Source organism: Quercus suber, unplaced genomic scaffold (assembly GCF_002906115.3).
Source record: "Quercus suber isolate HL8 unplaced genomic scaffold, Cork oak 2.0 scaffold_58, whole genome shotgun sequence".
Taxonomy (NCBI): Eukaryota; Viridiplantae; Streptophyta; class Magnoliopsida; order Fagales; family Fagaceae; genus Quercus; species Quercus suber.
Genome location: NW_027069523.1, coordinates 1,085,107 through 1,102,722, shown reverse-complemented (window position 1 = coordinate 1,102,722; position 17,616 = coordinate 1,085,107). Strand labels below are relative to the sequence as shown.

At 39.0% G+C, this 17,616-nt stretch overlaps 1 protein-coding gene across 1 annotated transcript; it reads right to left on the bottom strand.

The window, feature by feature from the left end:
• Nucleotides 1-3,111: 3,111 nt before the first annotated feature.
• On the bottom strand, nucleotides 3,112-15,860 carry LOC136067111 (G-type lectin S-receptor-like serine/threonine-protein kinase At4g27290). Its single transcript, XM_065772429.1, has 7 exons — nucleotides 14,585-15,860; nucleotides 5,091-5,213; nucleotides 4,816-4,937; nucleotides 4,509-4,719; nucleotides 4,088-4,322; nucleotides 3,738-3,888; nucleotides 3,112-3,634 (listed from the first exon to the last, which is right to left on the bottom strand). Exons 1-7 carry the CDS (start codon nucleotides 15,858-15,860, stop codon nucleotides 3,326-3,328), a joined length of 2,427 nt encoding a protein of 808 aa, XP_065628501.1. The 3' UTR covers nucleotides 3,112-3,325.
• Nucleotides 15,861-17,616: the final 1,756 nt, after the last annotated feature.

The following is a 17,616-nucleotide window of genomic DNA, read 5'->3' as shown; positions in this document are numbered from 1 at the left end:
GCTGCTGTTAGAGATGCTTGGAAGTTTGATTTTGTTTCTTGTTCTTTTGCTTAATGAAATTTGGATTTAGCAAAAACCATAAGCAACTTTGTCAACAAGTGTCAAGTTCCTCCATCGAAATCAAAAACAGTTTTCCCTCAAAAAAAATCAAAAACAGTTTTTGGTACGTCTACTCACTATAATTGTTTGTCCACCAACTGTCTAGAATTATGAGGAAAGAGAGGAAGTCATATACTATAGTGTTCTTTTTTAGTGGCCTAGATGTCTCACGTTTTTCTTATATAGAAATTTTCATATTGTAACTATGACATCATTAAAAATGTGTTGAATATTGTAACTATAGTGTTCTTTTGGAGACTCCCAAGTTATGAGTTCAATGTTCAATAGACTTGGACTTGTCGTAAATTTGGAGATCCTAAATTTCATTACTAGTCAATTGGCGCTATTACACCCAACCTAGTATTGTTTTTTTGTGGATGGTTGTTTACAAATATGAACCTAGTATTGTTGTGTTGTGGTTAGTTGTTTTCTTCTACACGTTAGAGAGAGAAACTATGAGAGTAGGAGAGTGTAGAAACTAGAAAGCGATAGAGATAGAGGTGAGAACATTATCAGCAAACAAATAAAAAGCTTTAGTTTGTTTTTTTACCGATATTATAGAATTTGAAAATTTGGCATTTACCCTTTGATAATTGTTCTTAATCATTAATGATATGTCAAGAATGTATTGACCCCTTGTGATAAACTAACCAATTAATTAGCCAAGTTAATTAATTAATTCAATTAACATGCAATACGCGTGGTAGCACAAACAAATCACCAACTAAGTTAATATGCAATGGAAAATAAAGTTGACACAGTGATTTGTTTACAAATAGAGAAAACTTCCAAGGCAAAACCCCACAGAGTGATTTTAAGGTCACCACTCCCGAGAATCTACTATTATCACAACAAGCGGTTACAAGTAAAAGAATCCTAGTACTTTATACTAACCTACAGTTGAACCCTTATCCCAATACCCAATTGGACTTGTTTTGTAGTGACAATCTCTTCTTTTTAATACACGGATCCCAGTACGTGACTAACCAATCGATGCACGGATCCAAGTACGTGACTAACCACCAACTTGAGAAGGATGTTGGCTGCAAAGTTCTTCAATTCATCAACACGATGAAGACCATGAATCTCCTTGGTTACAAAACCCTATAGCGTACAAACGCAGCAACTTCTTCAAGAAAAAGATGAACTAGGGCATATGTCTCCGGTCACAATATGCTTATGAAAAACTTTTGCATTAAGTTGCATTAGCTGTGACGGCCCTTAAAATAATCCTTATATATGTTTAGGGTTGTGAGAAAAGAAAGCCTAAACAAATATACACAAATTGGTGTAAAATCAGATTTGAAAAATTGATTTTCGTAAATCTCGATAGATAGGTTATCTATCGAGTAGCTATCGAGCATCAGGCTAAACAAGCATTTTAAACCTCGATAAATGCTATCTCTTGAGCTTTAAAATCCAACACTTATTCACTTGTTTCTTAAACAAATTTGCATAGCTTTAACACTTGGACTTGACTCTTGTTCCTTGAAGTATTAAACACATCCTAGATCTATCCAAGTACAAGTAAAGTGTGTTTTGTCAAAAGATTAGCCAATTCTAGATGACATATGTTCCTAACAATGTTGGCCTCTCAGCTCAATTTCTAAATCATTAACCTACTTCTGTAGATTGTCCAATTCTGGCACTCGATCGCTGCAATGAGATCGCTCAGGGATATAAGACACAATTCGTTCCCCCTGTGAAGATCTCTCGTCCCTTGTCTTGTGCCCATCTTGTATGTGCTACCGCTCCCTTCTAAGCTCCCTTTCTAGCCTCCTACGACCCCTTGAGTGATTTCCTCCAACAGAGCCTCTCTAACATGCGGGCCTTCCATAATCTGACAGTATCAAGCTAGTTTAAAGCCTCAAGATGAGTAGGATTCCCACAGAGTGCACCAATTGTGGCAACCCAAACCTACAAACGTTACTATGTAAGACAGTGGATTTGGGTTCCCAATTTATTTGTTGGTAGGTTTCCTCATAGTCCTACAGATTGTGCTTCAAACATAGCCTTGATAGCCCAACAATCAAGCATCCCTATGGTTTTTAGCCCAATAACCTATTCCCCTTAGACCTTGCTTCTTGCTTTCTCTGCTCTCTTTGTTCTCTCCCCCCTTCGTGTTTACTCCCTATCCTATTTCTTTTCTCCTTCTCTCTCTAACTTCCCTGAAAAATCGACCCCCCATTTGTTTGCCCTCATTTTCTTATATAACCTCCCCTTAGTGGGGTTCAATTCATTACTTTTCACTAGGTCCCATGCAATCCCACTTTCACCCATAATCCTTAGAAAAATCATGTCTTCTGAAGATTCTCTTGAAACTTGTTCTAGATGCCGAATTGTGTTCGGCAGCTTATTTCCTAAAGGCACTAACCGTGCTCGTTTACCGACTTAAACTTGTTCGCTCCCTTATCATACCCCCTTGGTTTATTAGTCAGTATTGGGCCCAACCAGCCCTGAGCACAATAGGTTTCCCTTGAACACTAGTTGTTGGTCCTTCACGCATTCATCAATGGACTGGTCTTAACCCTACAATGTTGGGCCTTGGTCACATAGGCCGTTCTTGGTTACTTGGGCCTAAGCCCCTATAGTAAATGTGAGGGAAAAATGTTAGAGGAAGTGAAATTGTAAGGTGAAAAATTAATAAGGAGAAAAATAGATAAAAGGGAGATAAAGTGTTGGAACTAGGTGGATCATGTGGCTACTAATGTGACTTAAAAAAAAAACGTAACAATAATAAATGCTATACTTCAACTTTTACATATATATACATATAGATAAATATATAATTTATCAACTCAGACTTACCGTGTTTATATACCAATAGTGTATAGATCATATGCTCATGTGAATAGAATCATTCTTCTTCACTTAATCCACTCTTCATTTTTATCTTTGTTTTCTGCTTCTTCTAGTTCTACACCTTCTACTTTTGTGATTCAAACCTCTGTACACTTTCAATAGGATCCGTGGTTTAAATGTAGAGAAGCCCATATTTAGGAGTCTCAATCATTTATATTCTAGATAAGAATTGGCTAGTCCAACCATTTCATTAAAGAAAATACAACAAAGCTCATTAGTTTTACACACCCAAGCAAGTAGCAACTATGGACAATTAATAGAATTTACTTCTAAAAACAAAAAGATGCAATCTAATCCCAAATGCACCCCTAAATACTAAAAAACTTTCACATATAACTTCTCAGGCAAGCTACTAATGAATTTCCTATCTAGCTTCCGGCATAGTTATAGTAACTGCATTCTCTATGTTAGATTCTTCATTTCTTGATGTTGCACCTGAATTGCTGGGACTTCTTTCTATGAAGAAACCAGGCTGTTTAGGTTGGGGCAGAATTGCTTCCTCATTCATTAACATAGAATACACACAAGACATTATTGGCCTGTCTTCAGGAAACTTTTGAACACATAGCAAACCAACTTGAATACATCTCAAGATTTGAGATCTTGAATGTGAATCCTCCAAACATGTATATGATAGTTCCAAGGCCCTGCCCTCCTTCCACAGCAACCATGCCTATCGCAATTACAATACAAATACTCACATAATCCACCAAAAAGGAGAGAGAGAGAGAGAGAGAGAGAGAGAGAGAGAGAGAGAGAGAGAGATTTCCACTTACATGTCCCAAAAGGTTATGATGGTGATTTGGGTGAAAAAATTTTCTGATTTTCATGGCACTCACTATCTCTAACATAAGCACACCCATGCTAAACACATCAGATTTCACTGAAAATCTTCCATCAACTGCATACTCAGGAGACATGTAGCCGCTGCGTGAAACCATTAAATAAACTTTATTATTATTATTGTTGTTACTGATAACTTAAATTTCAGTACGTCTTTAACATATCACCTCACCCTTACACCATGTTATAAGGGAATGAGGGGTACTTTGAGTCAAAGCACATTGATTAAATATTTGCTACAATTTGAAAAACAAAAATCTAGTACCAATTTTATATTACTTACTACGTTCCAACAACTCTATCTGTCTTCAGTTCACTTTCATCCCCTACAAAAGTTCTTGCTAAGCCAAAATCTGATATTTTTGGGTTTAAGTTGATATCTAATAAAATATTGCTTGCTTTCAAATCCCTGTGGATGACTTGAAGTCTAGAGTCCTGGTGAAGATAGAGAAGTCCTCGCATAATCCCGATAATAATGTCAAAACGCTTTGGCCATGCTAGCAGAGTATCATTTTGTTCTGCATACAATTTTTGCCCTTGTTACCATGATTGTATCTATGTCTATTTTTAGTTCTTTTTGTGAACTTCTTTTGAAAATCAATTGGAGGATTCTATTCAAATACATAATAGACAAGACACTTAGGCACGCAACATTTAAAAGATGGAAAGTAATTATAATACATAAAGGGTCAAAAGAATCATACCAAAAATGAAACAATCCAAGCTTTTGTTGGGCATGTACTCATAGATTAACATCTTTTCATCTCCTTGAACACAGTAGCCTAAAAGCTTGACAAGATTCTTATGTTGAAGTTTGGCAATGAGAGCAACTTCATTCTTGAACTCTTCAAGACCTTGTCTTGAATTCTTTGATAGCCTCTTCACTGCAATATCTTGTCCGTTACATAGACGTCCCTGCAAATCATCGTTTAAAAATGAATCTTTCCGTCTAAATTTGTATAGTATCACCATAAATTTTTTGACCTGTAATTAAATCAGAATCCTTTTTACCTTATAAACAGGACCAAATCCACCTGCCCCGATCACATTTGCAGGAGAGAATTTGTTTGTTGCTGTAGCAACCGTTGTGAAATTAAATAATGGTACGTCTACATCTTCTTTCTTTCTTTCACCTATTGAACCCATATATAACCTTTTCAGGAACTGCTTTTAAATTTAGTCTTTGTACAGTTTATCATGCTCATTTAAAATCTAGCTTTAATATGAGCAAGGATGGATGAGTGTGTGTGTATATATATATTGGAAAAATGGATGGGTATACTTACGTCTTCTATTTGTTGTCTTCCAAGTTAAACACCAAAGCAACCCCAAAGTAAGCAATCCAGAAATGATTGATGCTGTTATGATGACCACCTCCCTTTTCTTCTTGTTTAATTTGAGGATTGATCCTAGATCAGACAACAATTAAGTAATTGTTTCATTTTTTTTTTTTTAAGTTTTATGTTTCTTTCTGGTAGAAGTATTAGATCATTGATTATAGTCCCTAGATGTTAAGTCAGTTGAGCATGTGGGAGCTAATTCCATGACAAATTTACTTGTAATTTTTAAGTTTTGTACTTGTAATGTGATTGTGGTAATGAGGGCTAAAGGTTGACGGATCTTCTCATTGTGCAAGACTAAACGAACTCGGTCGAACGAGATCGGAGGCTTGGTTGAGCGAGATTCAAGCGAGATGGTTGATTCAGACAGAAACTCTCCATAGACACTCAGTTTACCGAGACCTCATAATGGAAATTCTGTTTTTTTTCTTTCAAGGCTGCTTTGGTAGCCACACTAAGCCTAAACCCGACTTGTATAAAAACCTTTTTCAACCCTAATCCTTTGAGAAGGAAGACAACCACAGTAAAACATATAAAAACCTAGAGATGGCTAATATTTGTCTTCCAATCCTCTCCCAGTGAACATCCTTTAGAGGTTGACTCTTTTAGACACAAAGATCACCTTAACTGTGTTGGAGTTGCTACTAAAACCATAGAGACTACATCAAATCTTAAAGAAGCTTTGGAGTGAATAAGAGATGGGTTTTACAGTAGATGGATTAACTTGTGTTACCAAGTGACTGTGAAGGACAAGGTATGAGTCTGAAGTTAATAGCAGGAGTGAGGAGCTTAGGTGCACTTCATGTACTTGTATGAAAAGGAAAATTTTGAAGATGACAAATCATTTATGAATGGACGAAGGGTGGACGGATCAAACGGCCACTATCGTCCAACTTATCTTTATGTGGTTTCCAAGAAACCCTAAGTGGAAAATACTTGTGACACACGATTAGCCCTAATTTATAGAATCCCAACATGAATAGAATCCTAACGCGATGAGAGTTCCGAAATGTGTAAGTATCAATGAGGATCTTTCATTAAGGAAAACACTTGTTATGCAAGCAAAGGAGTCTGGCTCTACGTGACTATAAAAACCCAAAGACCCTCAAGAAAAGGGTACGCATAATTCGCCCCAACTCTGACACTCTAGAGTTGTAGAAAGGTTTTCTGACTTAACCTTCAGAGGGAGTTTGGCCGGTACCATATTGGTACTCTCCTAGTGTTTTTCTCCTTTTGATTGTGCAGGGATTGTTTCGAGCGTGCGAGGACCGTGTGGCTCACTGGTGATTTTCTCAGCATCATCAGTTGGCGCCGTCTGTGGGAAACGTGATTTGTAAGCCATAACATCGCCTCTCAGAAAAAAAAAGTTGCATGGTGCTCACTCGCTCAATGGCAACCACCAACGACGTTCAAGGAGATGAACCACCCACGACTACCCTCGAGAGACAGGTTCAAACTCTCGCCGCTACTATAGAACGCCTCACCAAACAAAACCATGACCTGGAAGAATAGCTGCGACAGAAGAACACAACATTGAACACCCAAAAAGAAGATCAAGAGGGAACCAGCGCTGAAAAAAGGAACCTGGAGGGGCCGGAAGGAAGCAACGCCCTAAGTAGACAAGAGCGACAGGATACCGGCCAACCCTTCAGCTTAGATACAACTCCCCCTCACATAGTCGCAGAGATACAAATGATGAGGGAACGGATGGATCTTATGATGAATGCATTCAAAGGACGGGTGTCCAACAACCTCGATGATCTGGTCCATCGAACCGATTCTCCCTTCACCACGTCCGTCAATTCCTTCCCCCTACTGCAAAAGTTTCACATGCCGCAGATAGAAAGCTACGACAGATCTAAAGACCCCCTTGATCACTTAGATACTTTCAAAACCTTGATGCACCTTCAAGGGGTAGTAGACAAGATCATGTGTAGGGCCTTCCCTACAACGCTTAAGGGTCCTGCGAGAATTTGGTTTAACCAACTGGCGCCTAACTCCATCAGTACTTTCAAGGAGCTAAGCGCCCAGTTCACCTCGCACTTTATTGGGGGGCATAGGTATAAGAAGTCTACTGCATGCTTGATGAGTATCAGGCAGCGAGAGGACGAGACGCTGAGGTCTTACATAACCCGCTTTAACAAGGAGGCTCTTTCAATTGACGAAGCGGATGATAAGATACTCGTGGCTGCCTTCACAAACAGACTGCGAAAGGGTAAGTTCTTGTTTTCCTTATACAAGAATGATCCCAAAACTATATTGGATGTGCTATACAGGGCAACCAAGTACGTGAATGCAGAAGATGTGTTACTGGCAAGAAAAGAGATGCCCAAGAAGAGGGAAATATAGGAAGACACACGGCAAGACAAATGACCAAAGAGGGCAAGGACTAGAGAACAACGGAAGGACAGGCTCTCAAAGCCCCCCACGGGGAAATTCACGAGTTTCACCCCGCTGAATGCTCCGATCGACCAGGTTTTGATGCAAATCAAGGCCGAAGGAACCTTGACCTTTCCCGGTATGCTGAAGGGAGATCCTACTAAGAGGCCTAGGAATAAGTATTGCAGGTTCCACTGCGATCACAGCCATGATACATCTGACTGTTACGACTTGAAGCAACAAATCGAAGCCCTTATACGACAAGGAAAGTTACAGAGATTTGTCAGCAAGGAGAGGACGGACCAGCCACAAGAGCAGGCCCCTAGACAGGAGAATGAGTGTCCCAAGCCGCCCATAGGGGACATAAGAATGATAGTAGGGGGCACGACGGCCACTGGGTCGTCCATAAAGGCCAGGAAAACTTACTTACGAATGGTCCAAAACGTTCAGTTAACAGGCTCCATACCGAAAATACCACAGATGGATAATCCCATCATTGGGTTCTCAGAGGAAAATGCCCGGTGTCTTCACCACCCACATGATGATGCACTCGTAGTCAGCATACGAGTAGAAGATTACAATATGCACTGAATTCTGGTCGACAATGGCAATTCGGCTGACATCCTTTACTACCCAGCATTCCAACAGATGAGGATTGATAGAGAATGACTGATTTCAATGAACACTACACTCATTGGATTTGGAGGAACATGGGTCCTCCCACTTGGTGCAGTCACAATATCCATGACAGTAGGCTACTACCCCCAACAGATCACCAAGGACGTAACCTTCCTTGTGGTCGACTGCTCATCTGCGTACAATGCCATCATAGGAAGGCCCACCCTCAACTCATGGAAGGCTGTAACCTCAACTTACCACTTGATGATCAAATTCCCCACGGATTACAGGGTAGGAGAACTGTACGAAAATCAGGTGGCTGTGCGCGAATGCTACATAGTAATAATGGAGATGGATGACCACCTCCAGATCACCAACATAGTAGAACATCGAACAACCACAGAGCTCATGGAAGAGCTCGAAGAGATACCCCTCGACGACTCTAGAAATGATCGAACAACGAGGATTGGTGCCCTCAATAGTCCAATGGTTCGCCATGCACTGACAGCCTTTCTAAGGGATAACCGGGACGTATTTGCTTGGAGTTATGAAGAGATGCCGGGGATAGATCCCGTCGTTATGGTGCACAGACTGAACGTATCGCCCACCTACACACCCATTCGTTAGAAGGAAAAGGGTATTCGCCCTTGAACGGGACCAAGCTATAGCGGAGGAAGTTTGAAAGCTACAAGAAGCGGACTTCATTAGGGAAGTCTACTACTCCGACTGGCTGGCAAATGTGGTAATGGTCAAGAAAGCCAGCGGAAAGTGGAGGATGTGCGTTGATTTCACGGACCTAAACAAGGCATGCCCAAGAGATAGTTACCCATTCCCGCGGGTTGATATCCTAGTTGACTCTATGGCACAACATCAGTTGCTGAGCTTCATGGACACTTTTTCAGACTACAACCAGATCAGGATGGACGAAGCCGATCAGGAGAAGACTTTGTTCATCACCAGCCAAGGCCTCCTCTATTATAAAGTAATGACCTTCGGCCTCAAAAATGCAAGGGCAACATATTAAAGGCTTATGAACAAGATGTTCGCGCAGCAAATTAGGAGAAACGTCTAGGTCTATGTGGACGACATGCTGGTAAAAAGCAGAAGGGAGGAAGACCACTTAGAGGACCTTAGAGAAACATTCGACACCCTTCGCTCCTACAATATGAAACTCAATCCAAGCAAATGTGCTTTCGGAGTGATGATAAGAAAGTTCCTAGGGTTCATGGTGTCTCAAAGGGGCATCGAGGCCAACCTGGACAAGATCCAGGCCATAATGGAAATGGCACCTCCAAGGAATGTCAAGGAAGTCCAAAGCCTCAATGGCAAGATAGCAGTGCTCAACAGATTCGTATCAAAGGCGACGGACAAGTGTCTGCCATTCTTACGAACGCTGAAGAAGTCTTTTGAATGGACGATCGAGTGTCAGCAAGCATTCGAGAATCTGTAGGCTTATCTCTCATCTCCTTCATTGCTGAGTCCTTCCCAGCCTAGGGAAGAATTGTTCCTTTACTTAGCAATTTCCTTGGCAGCCGTCAGTGCAGCATTAGTCAGGGAAGAAGATAAGGTACAGAAGCCCGTGTACTACACGAGTCGTGCACTCCGAGGTGCAGAAGGGAGATATCCACCAATGGAGAAGCTCGCCTTCGCTCTTGTTACTACGGCTCGCAAGCTCAAGCCCTACTTTCAGGCTCACACAGTAATCGTCCTAATGGACAAGCCTCTAAGGTGTGCAATGAGTAATCTTGAAGCTGCCGGGCGAGTGGCATTATGGGCAATCGAATTGAGTGAATTCGACATACAATATCACCCTCACACTGCCATCAAGGGACAAGAGGTTGCTGACTTCATTGCAGAGTTCACCAACGTAGAAGGACAAGGGGCAGAAGAGGTCCCCCAATGGAGCATCCACATAGACGGATCCTCCAATAAGCAAGCAGGTGGAGCCGGTATGATACTTCGTAGCCCTGAAGGGGATAAGATCGAATGCATGGTCTGTCTAGACTTCCTTACGACGAACAATGAAGCAGAGTATGAAGCCTTAGTAGCAGGACTAGACCTCACCATGGATGAAAAGGTATCTAGAACAGGTGAAGGGTCGGGTCAACAATCTCTAAGCCAAGTTTGTTCAAATCCCAAGGGAAGAGAATGAGCACACCGACCGACTCGCTAAAGCAACGTCAGCAAAACATATGGTCATTCACAGTCAGGTATTGTCCTTCGTTCAGCTTTCGCCACTAATAGACTGCATCAGTGTATAGGAGGTTGGATCCGAAAACTATTGGACCACACCAATAGTGTCGTACCTGAAGGAGGGCGTGCTGCCAGAAGAGAAGGAGGCTGCCAGGAAACTAAAGGTCCAAGCTGGCCACTTCATCCTGATCAAAGACGTTCTCTACAAGAGAGGATTCTCTTAACCCTACCTAAGGTGTCTTAGTCTCAAAACGGCACCTAAGGTACTATACCTAAGTTTTGTTCATATTTTATTATATCTACATTATCCATCTAAAAGTTGAAAGAGATTTTGTGTTGATAAAGTAACTATGGGGTTGGGTTTATCGGATTAGATCAAGCTCACAAAACATCAATTATTCATTTAACAATGAATTGTATGAATTTTTTTTTTTTATGTCCTTATTAATCTATATTTATCTATATATTATTATTATAATATAAAAACCAAAGTTTTTTACTTTTTAGTGACCTTTTAAAATTTTGATATGAATTTTTTTTTTTTATGTCCTTATTAATCTATATTTATCTATATATTATTATTATAATATAAAAACCAAAGTTTTTTACTTTTTAGTGACCTTTTAAAATTTTGATACATTTGCTTTGCAAGCTTCACAAATTTACATCTCATTATAATTAATTTTACTTATTAATTTTATTAATTAGAATCCTATTAGGACTCCTCTCTTCCCACCTCAAAACCCTAAATATAACTTGGTAAGGAAGTTGATTCTTCAACAAGAACAAATCCTATTGTATAAAGGCCACCTAATCGCTTTTAATTTTGAACTCGATTGTCTTATTAACAATAGAGTCTATAAATTGTAGTGTTGCATAGTCATCCACAAATAACATCCATGCAAGGGCTTGATATTCTTCGGCATAACCCTAAATCAATGTTGAAAGGTTGTGTTTTACAACCATCTAATCTTGGTAACTAAATCCTGCACCTACGACTGTTTATGATTATTTTTTTTTTTTTTCACGGTATATAGTTTAAACACATTAAAACTAATTGCTTGATGGTATTTCATGGTTTTTTTTTCCCTTTACTTTTTCTTTTAGGGTTGCTAGGAACACAACCTTACAAATGATTTTTTTTCATTGTCTAAAGTTTAGACTCATTAAAATTTAAAACTTATTACTTTATGGGTTTACTTTTTTTCTTTTTCTTATTTTTCTCTTTTGAATAGTCATATATTTTTGGCTTTTTGGAAGTTTTAACACTTGAATTTTTGTGTTAGTTTTCGCAGTATTTTCTTTTATATTTCTCTACTGTAAAATCATATATATATATATATATTGTTTCAATTATTTATAGGAATTAAATCTCATGATTCTTTAAAATTTTTTGGCCTTTCGAAATTTTTATCATCTGAATTTTTGAGTTATATTTTTGCAACATCTAAAACTATCTGGCAAATTTCAATGACTATAGTTGTGCGTGCCAATAGTGAGGCTGTTGGGCCAAACCTCCCTTAGGTTCACAACTTATTTATAAAGTGGGTTTTAGATTTCCTATTTTGGGTTGTTCTTGGCACAGAGACTCAATGAAGCTATCACACTCTCTCTCTCTCTCTCTATTTTCTCTGTTTTCTCCCTTTTTTCCCTCTTTTTTTCAGAACCCATTTCTTCCTCTAACTTCTCATATTTATAGCTCTAAATCAGTGGAGAGATCATGATTACTATCATAGTTAGTGCAATTGGAGATCCAATATCATCTGTCGCAAGTGGATGGTTAGGTGGGAGTGGAATGTGGTGAAAGTGGCCTTGGAACTTGGTTCCTCCTCAGCAAGAATGCCCAGTAGCGGTGCTTCACTGGCACTGCCAGGTATGCTAATGATGGTGTGTTTGGACATTATTCTTTTTTTGTTTGGTAATGGATCTTCGAGCAAGGATCAAGTGACGAAACTTGGGCCTGCAATTTGTGTGGGTTTAGATTGGGGTTTTGGGTAGAAAGAGATTAGTGCCATGGGCCACGTTGTTGGGTCAGAGCTTAAGGCCCAAATAGATCTGGACACCATGGTGCCGCACAATAGCCATGAATTATTATTCTGGTGTAACACATCCTTCTCTTATATTCCTCTGTTGTGTAGTCACACACACACATATATATTTTCTATAATTTGTAGGCTCTTAATCTTTTGATTCTTCTTAATAGTTATAGGCTTATAGTCATGAATTATTCTTTTGAATGTAACCATCTTTCTCTTATATTTCTCTATTATGTAGTCATATATATTTTGTTTTATTTCAATAATTTTTAAGCGATGAATCTTCTAATTCTTTAATATTTTTTGAAAGCCATTGCACATTCACGCAATGACTTCTTTATCAAATTGTAACACAAATTGAAGTTGTACAAGAGCAATTCATGCAATAGTGTAGTTTCTTACTCAATTTAAGATTTTATAAAATTATTTTAGTCTACCACACAAACAAGTAGGTTCCCATGCATAGCATGGGTTAGCAACTAGTTATCCATAGTATTGAAATTTCCTTATTTTTTTAATGAATTATTCAGCACCAAATTTCAAATTTTTTTTTAAAAAATGATGATATGGAGAGAGATAATATATTATCATATAGCAATACAAAAAATTGAACAACATATTCTTAATAAACAAAGCACATTCATAAACTATATATATATATATATATAGCAAAGCATAAATCTAAATGCCCATGTGGTGTTAAAGAAACAAACAATTGAAATGTTGAGGTTCAATTACTTTCTTGAAGGCTTAAACAAAAAAAAAAAAACAAAAAACAAAAAATAAATAAAAAATAAAAATTAGCAAGGAAAAGCTAGAACTTGAAGCAAATATGGTCATATTTTTTTTCTAGATGAAATGAGTTTATTTGTTTCCGAATTAAAGTGTTAGAGCAATAAACAATGAGAGGAAAGAAACATGGGGCTGGTATCTATCATGAGAATCCTATAGGTGGCTTCTTGAGGTTGAGAAGGATGGGAAAAAAGTAAATTTTGTTTGAAAAATGGGTGGTAAAAGATGCTATTTTGAGAGTGTAGGTTATTGTCTATTGAATTGACATTACAACAAATTATTTGTAAAATTGGGAGAGTTAGTGAGTATTTTATTTCGAGGACTTTGGGTTGTTATCTATTGGACTAAGTAGTCAGTAGAGTTCCTAGAAAGAAGTGGAGGGTCATATTTTTCTTGGGGGCCCATAACCTTTTACTTTTTCTGTTGCTATCAAACTCATAGCCTACAGTAGAAGAAAATTAAAATTCTAGGGGGCCATGGACAACGTAGCTCCGCAACTGTTAATGGGTGTTTGTGGTTCATATGCTTTAATGTATATCTATGCTTATTTTCAGGAGCGGCTCACCTCCAATTTTTATTTCTCCTATTTCCTCCTGTTTTTAGATAGATGAATGACATCTGGCACACCAACCATCCAAAGGTTAAAAAAAAGCCCACGTCTCTCTCTCAATTTGTGCGTTGCTTTCTCTTTTCTTTTTCTATCTTTTTCTACAACTACCCATTTTTCTATGGAGCTTTCTGGGCTATCACCCATCTCAATCTCTCATTTTTCCCTTTCTCTTTCTCTTGTTTCGCCCCTCCCTTTCTCTCTCTATCTCTCTCTCTTAAAAATCTTTATTCAGATTTTTATTTATGCTTCTACAGGGTTGAAGATTTAAAGATTGAAGGGGTTTTTTAAATTCACAAATCTCTCAATTCCTTAAGTTGAACATCATTATAAAACTAGAGAAATAAACACAACAAGAAGAGTAAAAATCACTCAATTTTCACTATCTGTAAAGCAAAAAAAGAAAAGAAAAAACATATGCAGATCTGAAAAACTTCAACGATGATAGATTTTGACAGAGAAGGAGATACGAAATCTGAAAAATTTTGTGGGTAAGCTTTTAATGAAAAACATCTGAGATTTGAAACCTCAACAATGAAAAAGCTCACTATTTTCATGCTTGAATATTGATGAATCAAGTACTTCACTTAATACAGAATAATTGGTTAAAATTGGTAGTTAAGTTGTATTAGGGGTCAAAAGTAATTTTTATTTTGTATCAGAGCTTTGGTTCACTTGTGAAGGATTAATTTCCTAATGTGTTCTTTAATCCCGTCTACCATGGATAAATATATTTTAAATTCTAAAAAACAAAAAATTGAAAGACAATTGAAAACAGTAATTGAAGATCATCTTTCACAAAATCAAACTCATACCCAGTTCTGAAGGGTGCATCCGAATGTATAGATCCTGTCCACCAGCCGGAAACTGTTTAATATCTACTAGATCACCAAACCAGATGGCGCAGCCAGCACCTTCTCTGATATCTGAGTTTGTATAAGCCATACAAGAACAGTTATTCAAGCATTCTGCCCTGCATTCCTTGAGATTCATTTTTGTGTTCACCCATGAGTGTGTAGTATCTGGGAGTTTCAATCCAGAAAATTTAAGAAACCCATGTGTTCTTTTCTCCTCGCAGCTCAATCGTTTATTGCGTACACATCCTTGGGACCAATCCAGTGAATCCCATCTTTGTTGTGACTTGGGTTTGAATCCCTTTAAACATTGGCAGACTGGAGAGTCGGTAACAAGACATCTTGCATAGGCTCCACAAAGGGCATAAGTATCACAGTAGTCTATAGGCAGACTTTGATAAAGCTTCCAACTTTGTTCTGTCCATGTGAAGCGTTGAAACATGGAGATAGTTTGGTTGGCAAGTGCTCTTGAGTGAAGTGACTGTTTCAGGGTAAACATGAAGTAGGCCTCATCTTGATTGAACACAAATTTGAAGGCAAACACCGGATTTGGCTTTAGTCCAGGTGAACCACTGAAGCCATAGCCATTCCAAGGCCCACCACGGAAGTATATTGTTGAGCCTTGCCACAAATAAGCTTCTGGGTAGTTATGACGTGTTATCTCAAAGATAAAGTTCCCAGGAGATGGGTCATCCCAGTTCTTCCATGCAATTAAGCGCCTGTTGAGACCTCTCTTCAAATCCCAACCGTGTTTCATCCCTGGTAACATTGTATCAGATGGATAGTCAAAGCTTTGCCACAAATAGTCTTCTGATTTGCCATCTGTTACCACAAGATTCCCAGTATCCAGGAGTTGTAACAATGGACTCTGAGCTTCTTTCAAAGTGCTTGCTGACCAAACAACCGAATTATTCTGGATGACGTTAAGATTTCCAGAGCTGTTTATCATCATGCTGTTTATCATCAAAATCCCAGAAGTATCGTTGATTGGGCGAACTCTGTTTGCAACCCAAACAACAGTTTGAACTGGGATGCTCTTGTACCAAATTCCCAAGTAACGATTCTTGGAACTTCCAGGACTGAAGAAACCCAGTACAAAGTTTCCTTCTCTGGACACTATGGTGTCACCATCACTTAAACGTTGGGATGGAGATATGCAGTCTAGTACTCCATAGGAGAATTTAATCCAGAAAAAGAGTAAATTTGTAACGACAAGAATAGAAGAAAGAAGGTCCATTGATTCCCAGCGCTTGACCTCTTTCGTTCCGATGTACAAGTTCAAGATAGGCCATCTTTTTTTTTTTTTGAGAAGAAGTTCAAGATAGGCCATCTAATAGTTAAGGGCCATTAGAAAGGCATAAACCCTGAACGACACGGCAGTTGACTTGGACGCATGCCTTACGGAAAAGAAGACAACTCTTCTTGTGTTACAAAATGAAGGAATCTACTTTAAAGTGACCCACGAGTTGAAAATTTCTTATTTCAAGCAAAGAACAAGGATTATATATATATATATATATATATAAACACCATACTCTATTATGATTAGTATGTAATATAAGTAGTACAAAGTTTCCTTCTCTGGGCACCGTTGTCTCACCATCACTTAAAGGTTGGGATCGAGTATTGCTGTCTACAACACACTATGGGAGATTTTAAACAAGAAAAAGTGTAAATTTGCAACGACAATAATAGAAAAAAGAAGGCCCATTGATTCCTAGTTCTTGACCTCTTTGGTTCCAATAAACAAGTTGAACATAGGCCCCTAATTGATAAGGGCATTTTCGTCTAGTAAGAAAACAAACCTTCCTCATCCGTCGGGACAAACGAATTTTGCTCATGGTTCTTCAACCAACAACCATCTGCCTCCTAAGCTGTCTATCGGACATCATCCAATTAAACCGACGATTGGCCCATACGTAACTACCGTCTGACAGAGGAGTAAGTATGCCAATGGAGAGACGTTGAAACCCATGAGACCCTTGCATCATGTACCAGCGAATGGAGTATCCATGTCAACGAACGGATGACCATATCGACAGATGAGCATGGTGGGTCCCACCAGTTTTTGCTTGTCACTCGCTTATGAGTCTCTACATAAAAATAACTTGCACGCCACGTTTAAAGACCCAACTCTACGCTTGTATCTTCCCTACACGAGAAGATAAACCCTAAGATCTCGGGATCTTAAACCCAAGATCTTCTCTACAAGGAGAGCTCCTTCATTCATGGGATCCTTGTGAACCCCTGTACGACTATATAAGCACCAAGCCTCTTCCTCTTCTAGGTATGTAGAAAATCCTTAACTCTCTCACTATAGAGTTCTTAAAGATCTTTCATTCACTGACTTAACATTCGAAGGGTCTTTAGCCAGCACCCCACCAGTGCTCTCTGTTGGTTCTTGGTTTCTTGTTCTTCAGGTACCCATTGGAGCATTTAAGAACAATCAGCTCACTGACAATTTTTAGGCATCATTAGTTGGTGCTGTCTATGGGGAATGAGTGATTAGCCATATCACTACTTCTAAGACAAAGAGTTGCATGGTCTAAACATGATCAACGGCTACCATCAACCAAGAGACAAGGAACCCCCCCATAGCCTTGGAAAGACAAGTGCAAACCTTGGCAGCGGTAGTTGAACGGCTTACCCAGTGCAACTAGGAGTTGAAGCAGCAGTTAAACCAAAGGAACAAACGACGTCCTAAGGACCAGTATGACAAACAGGACAACGAAGAGTAGAATGGTAGTCACCTCCTAACAGGAGGCCGAAGGGAAAAGGAAGATCAAGAAGAAAACAACATCTCGAGCAAGCGGAATCAACAGGAAGATACCGACCGCCCGTCGAAACTAGAGAGCAGCACAATACACATAGCGCAGGACATGTAGATGATGAAGGAGAAGATGGACATGATGATGAATGCCAGAAGGGGACAAGTATCCACCAACCTGGACAAGCTAGTTCAGCAGACTAACTCACCCTTCACAGCACAAGTG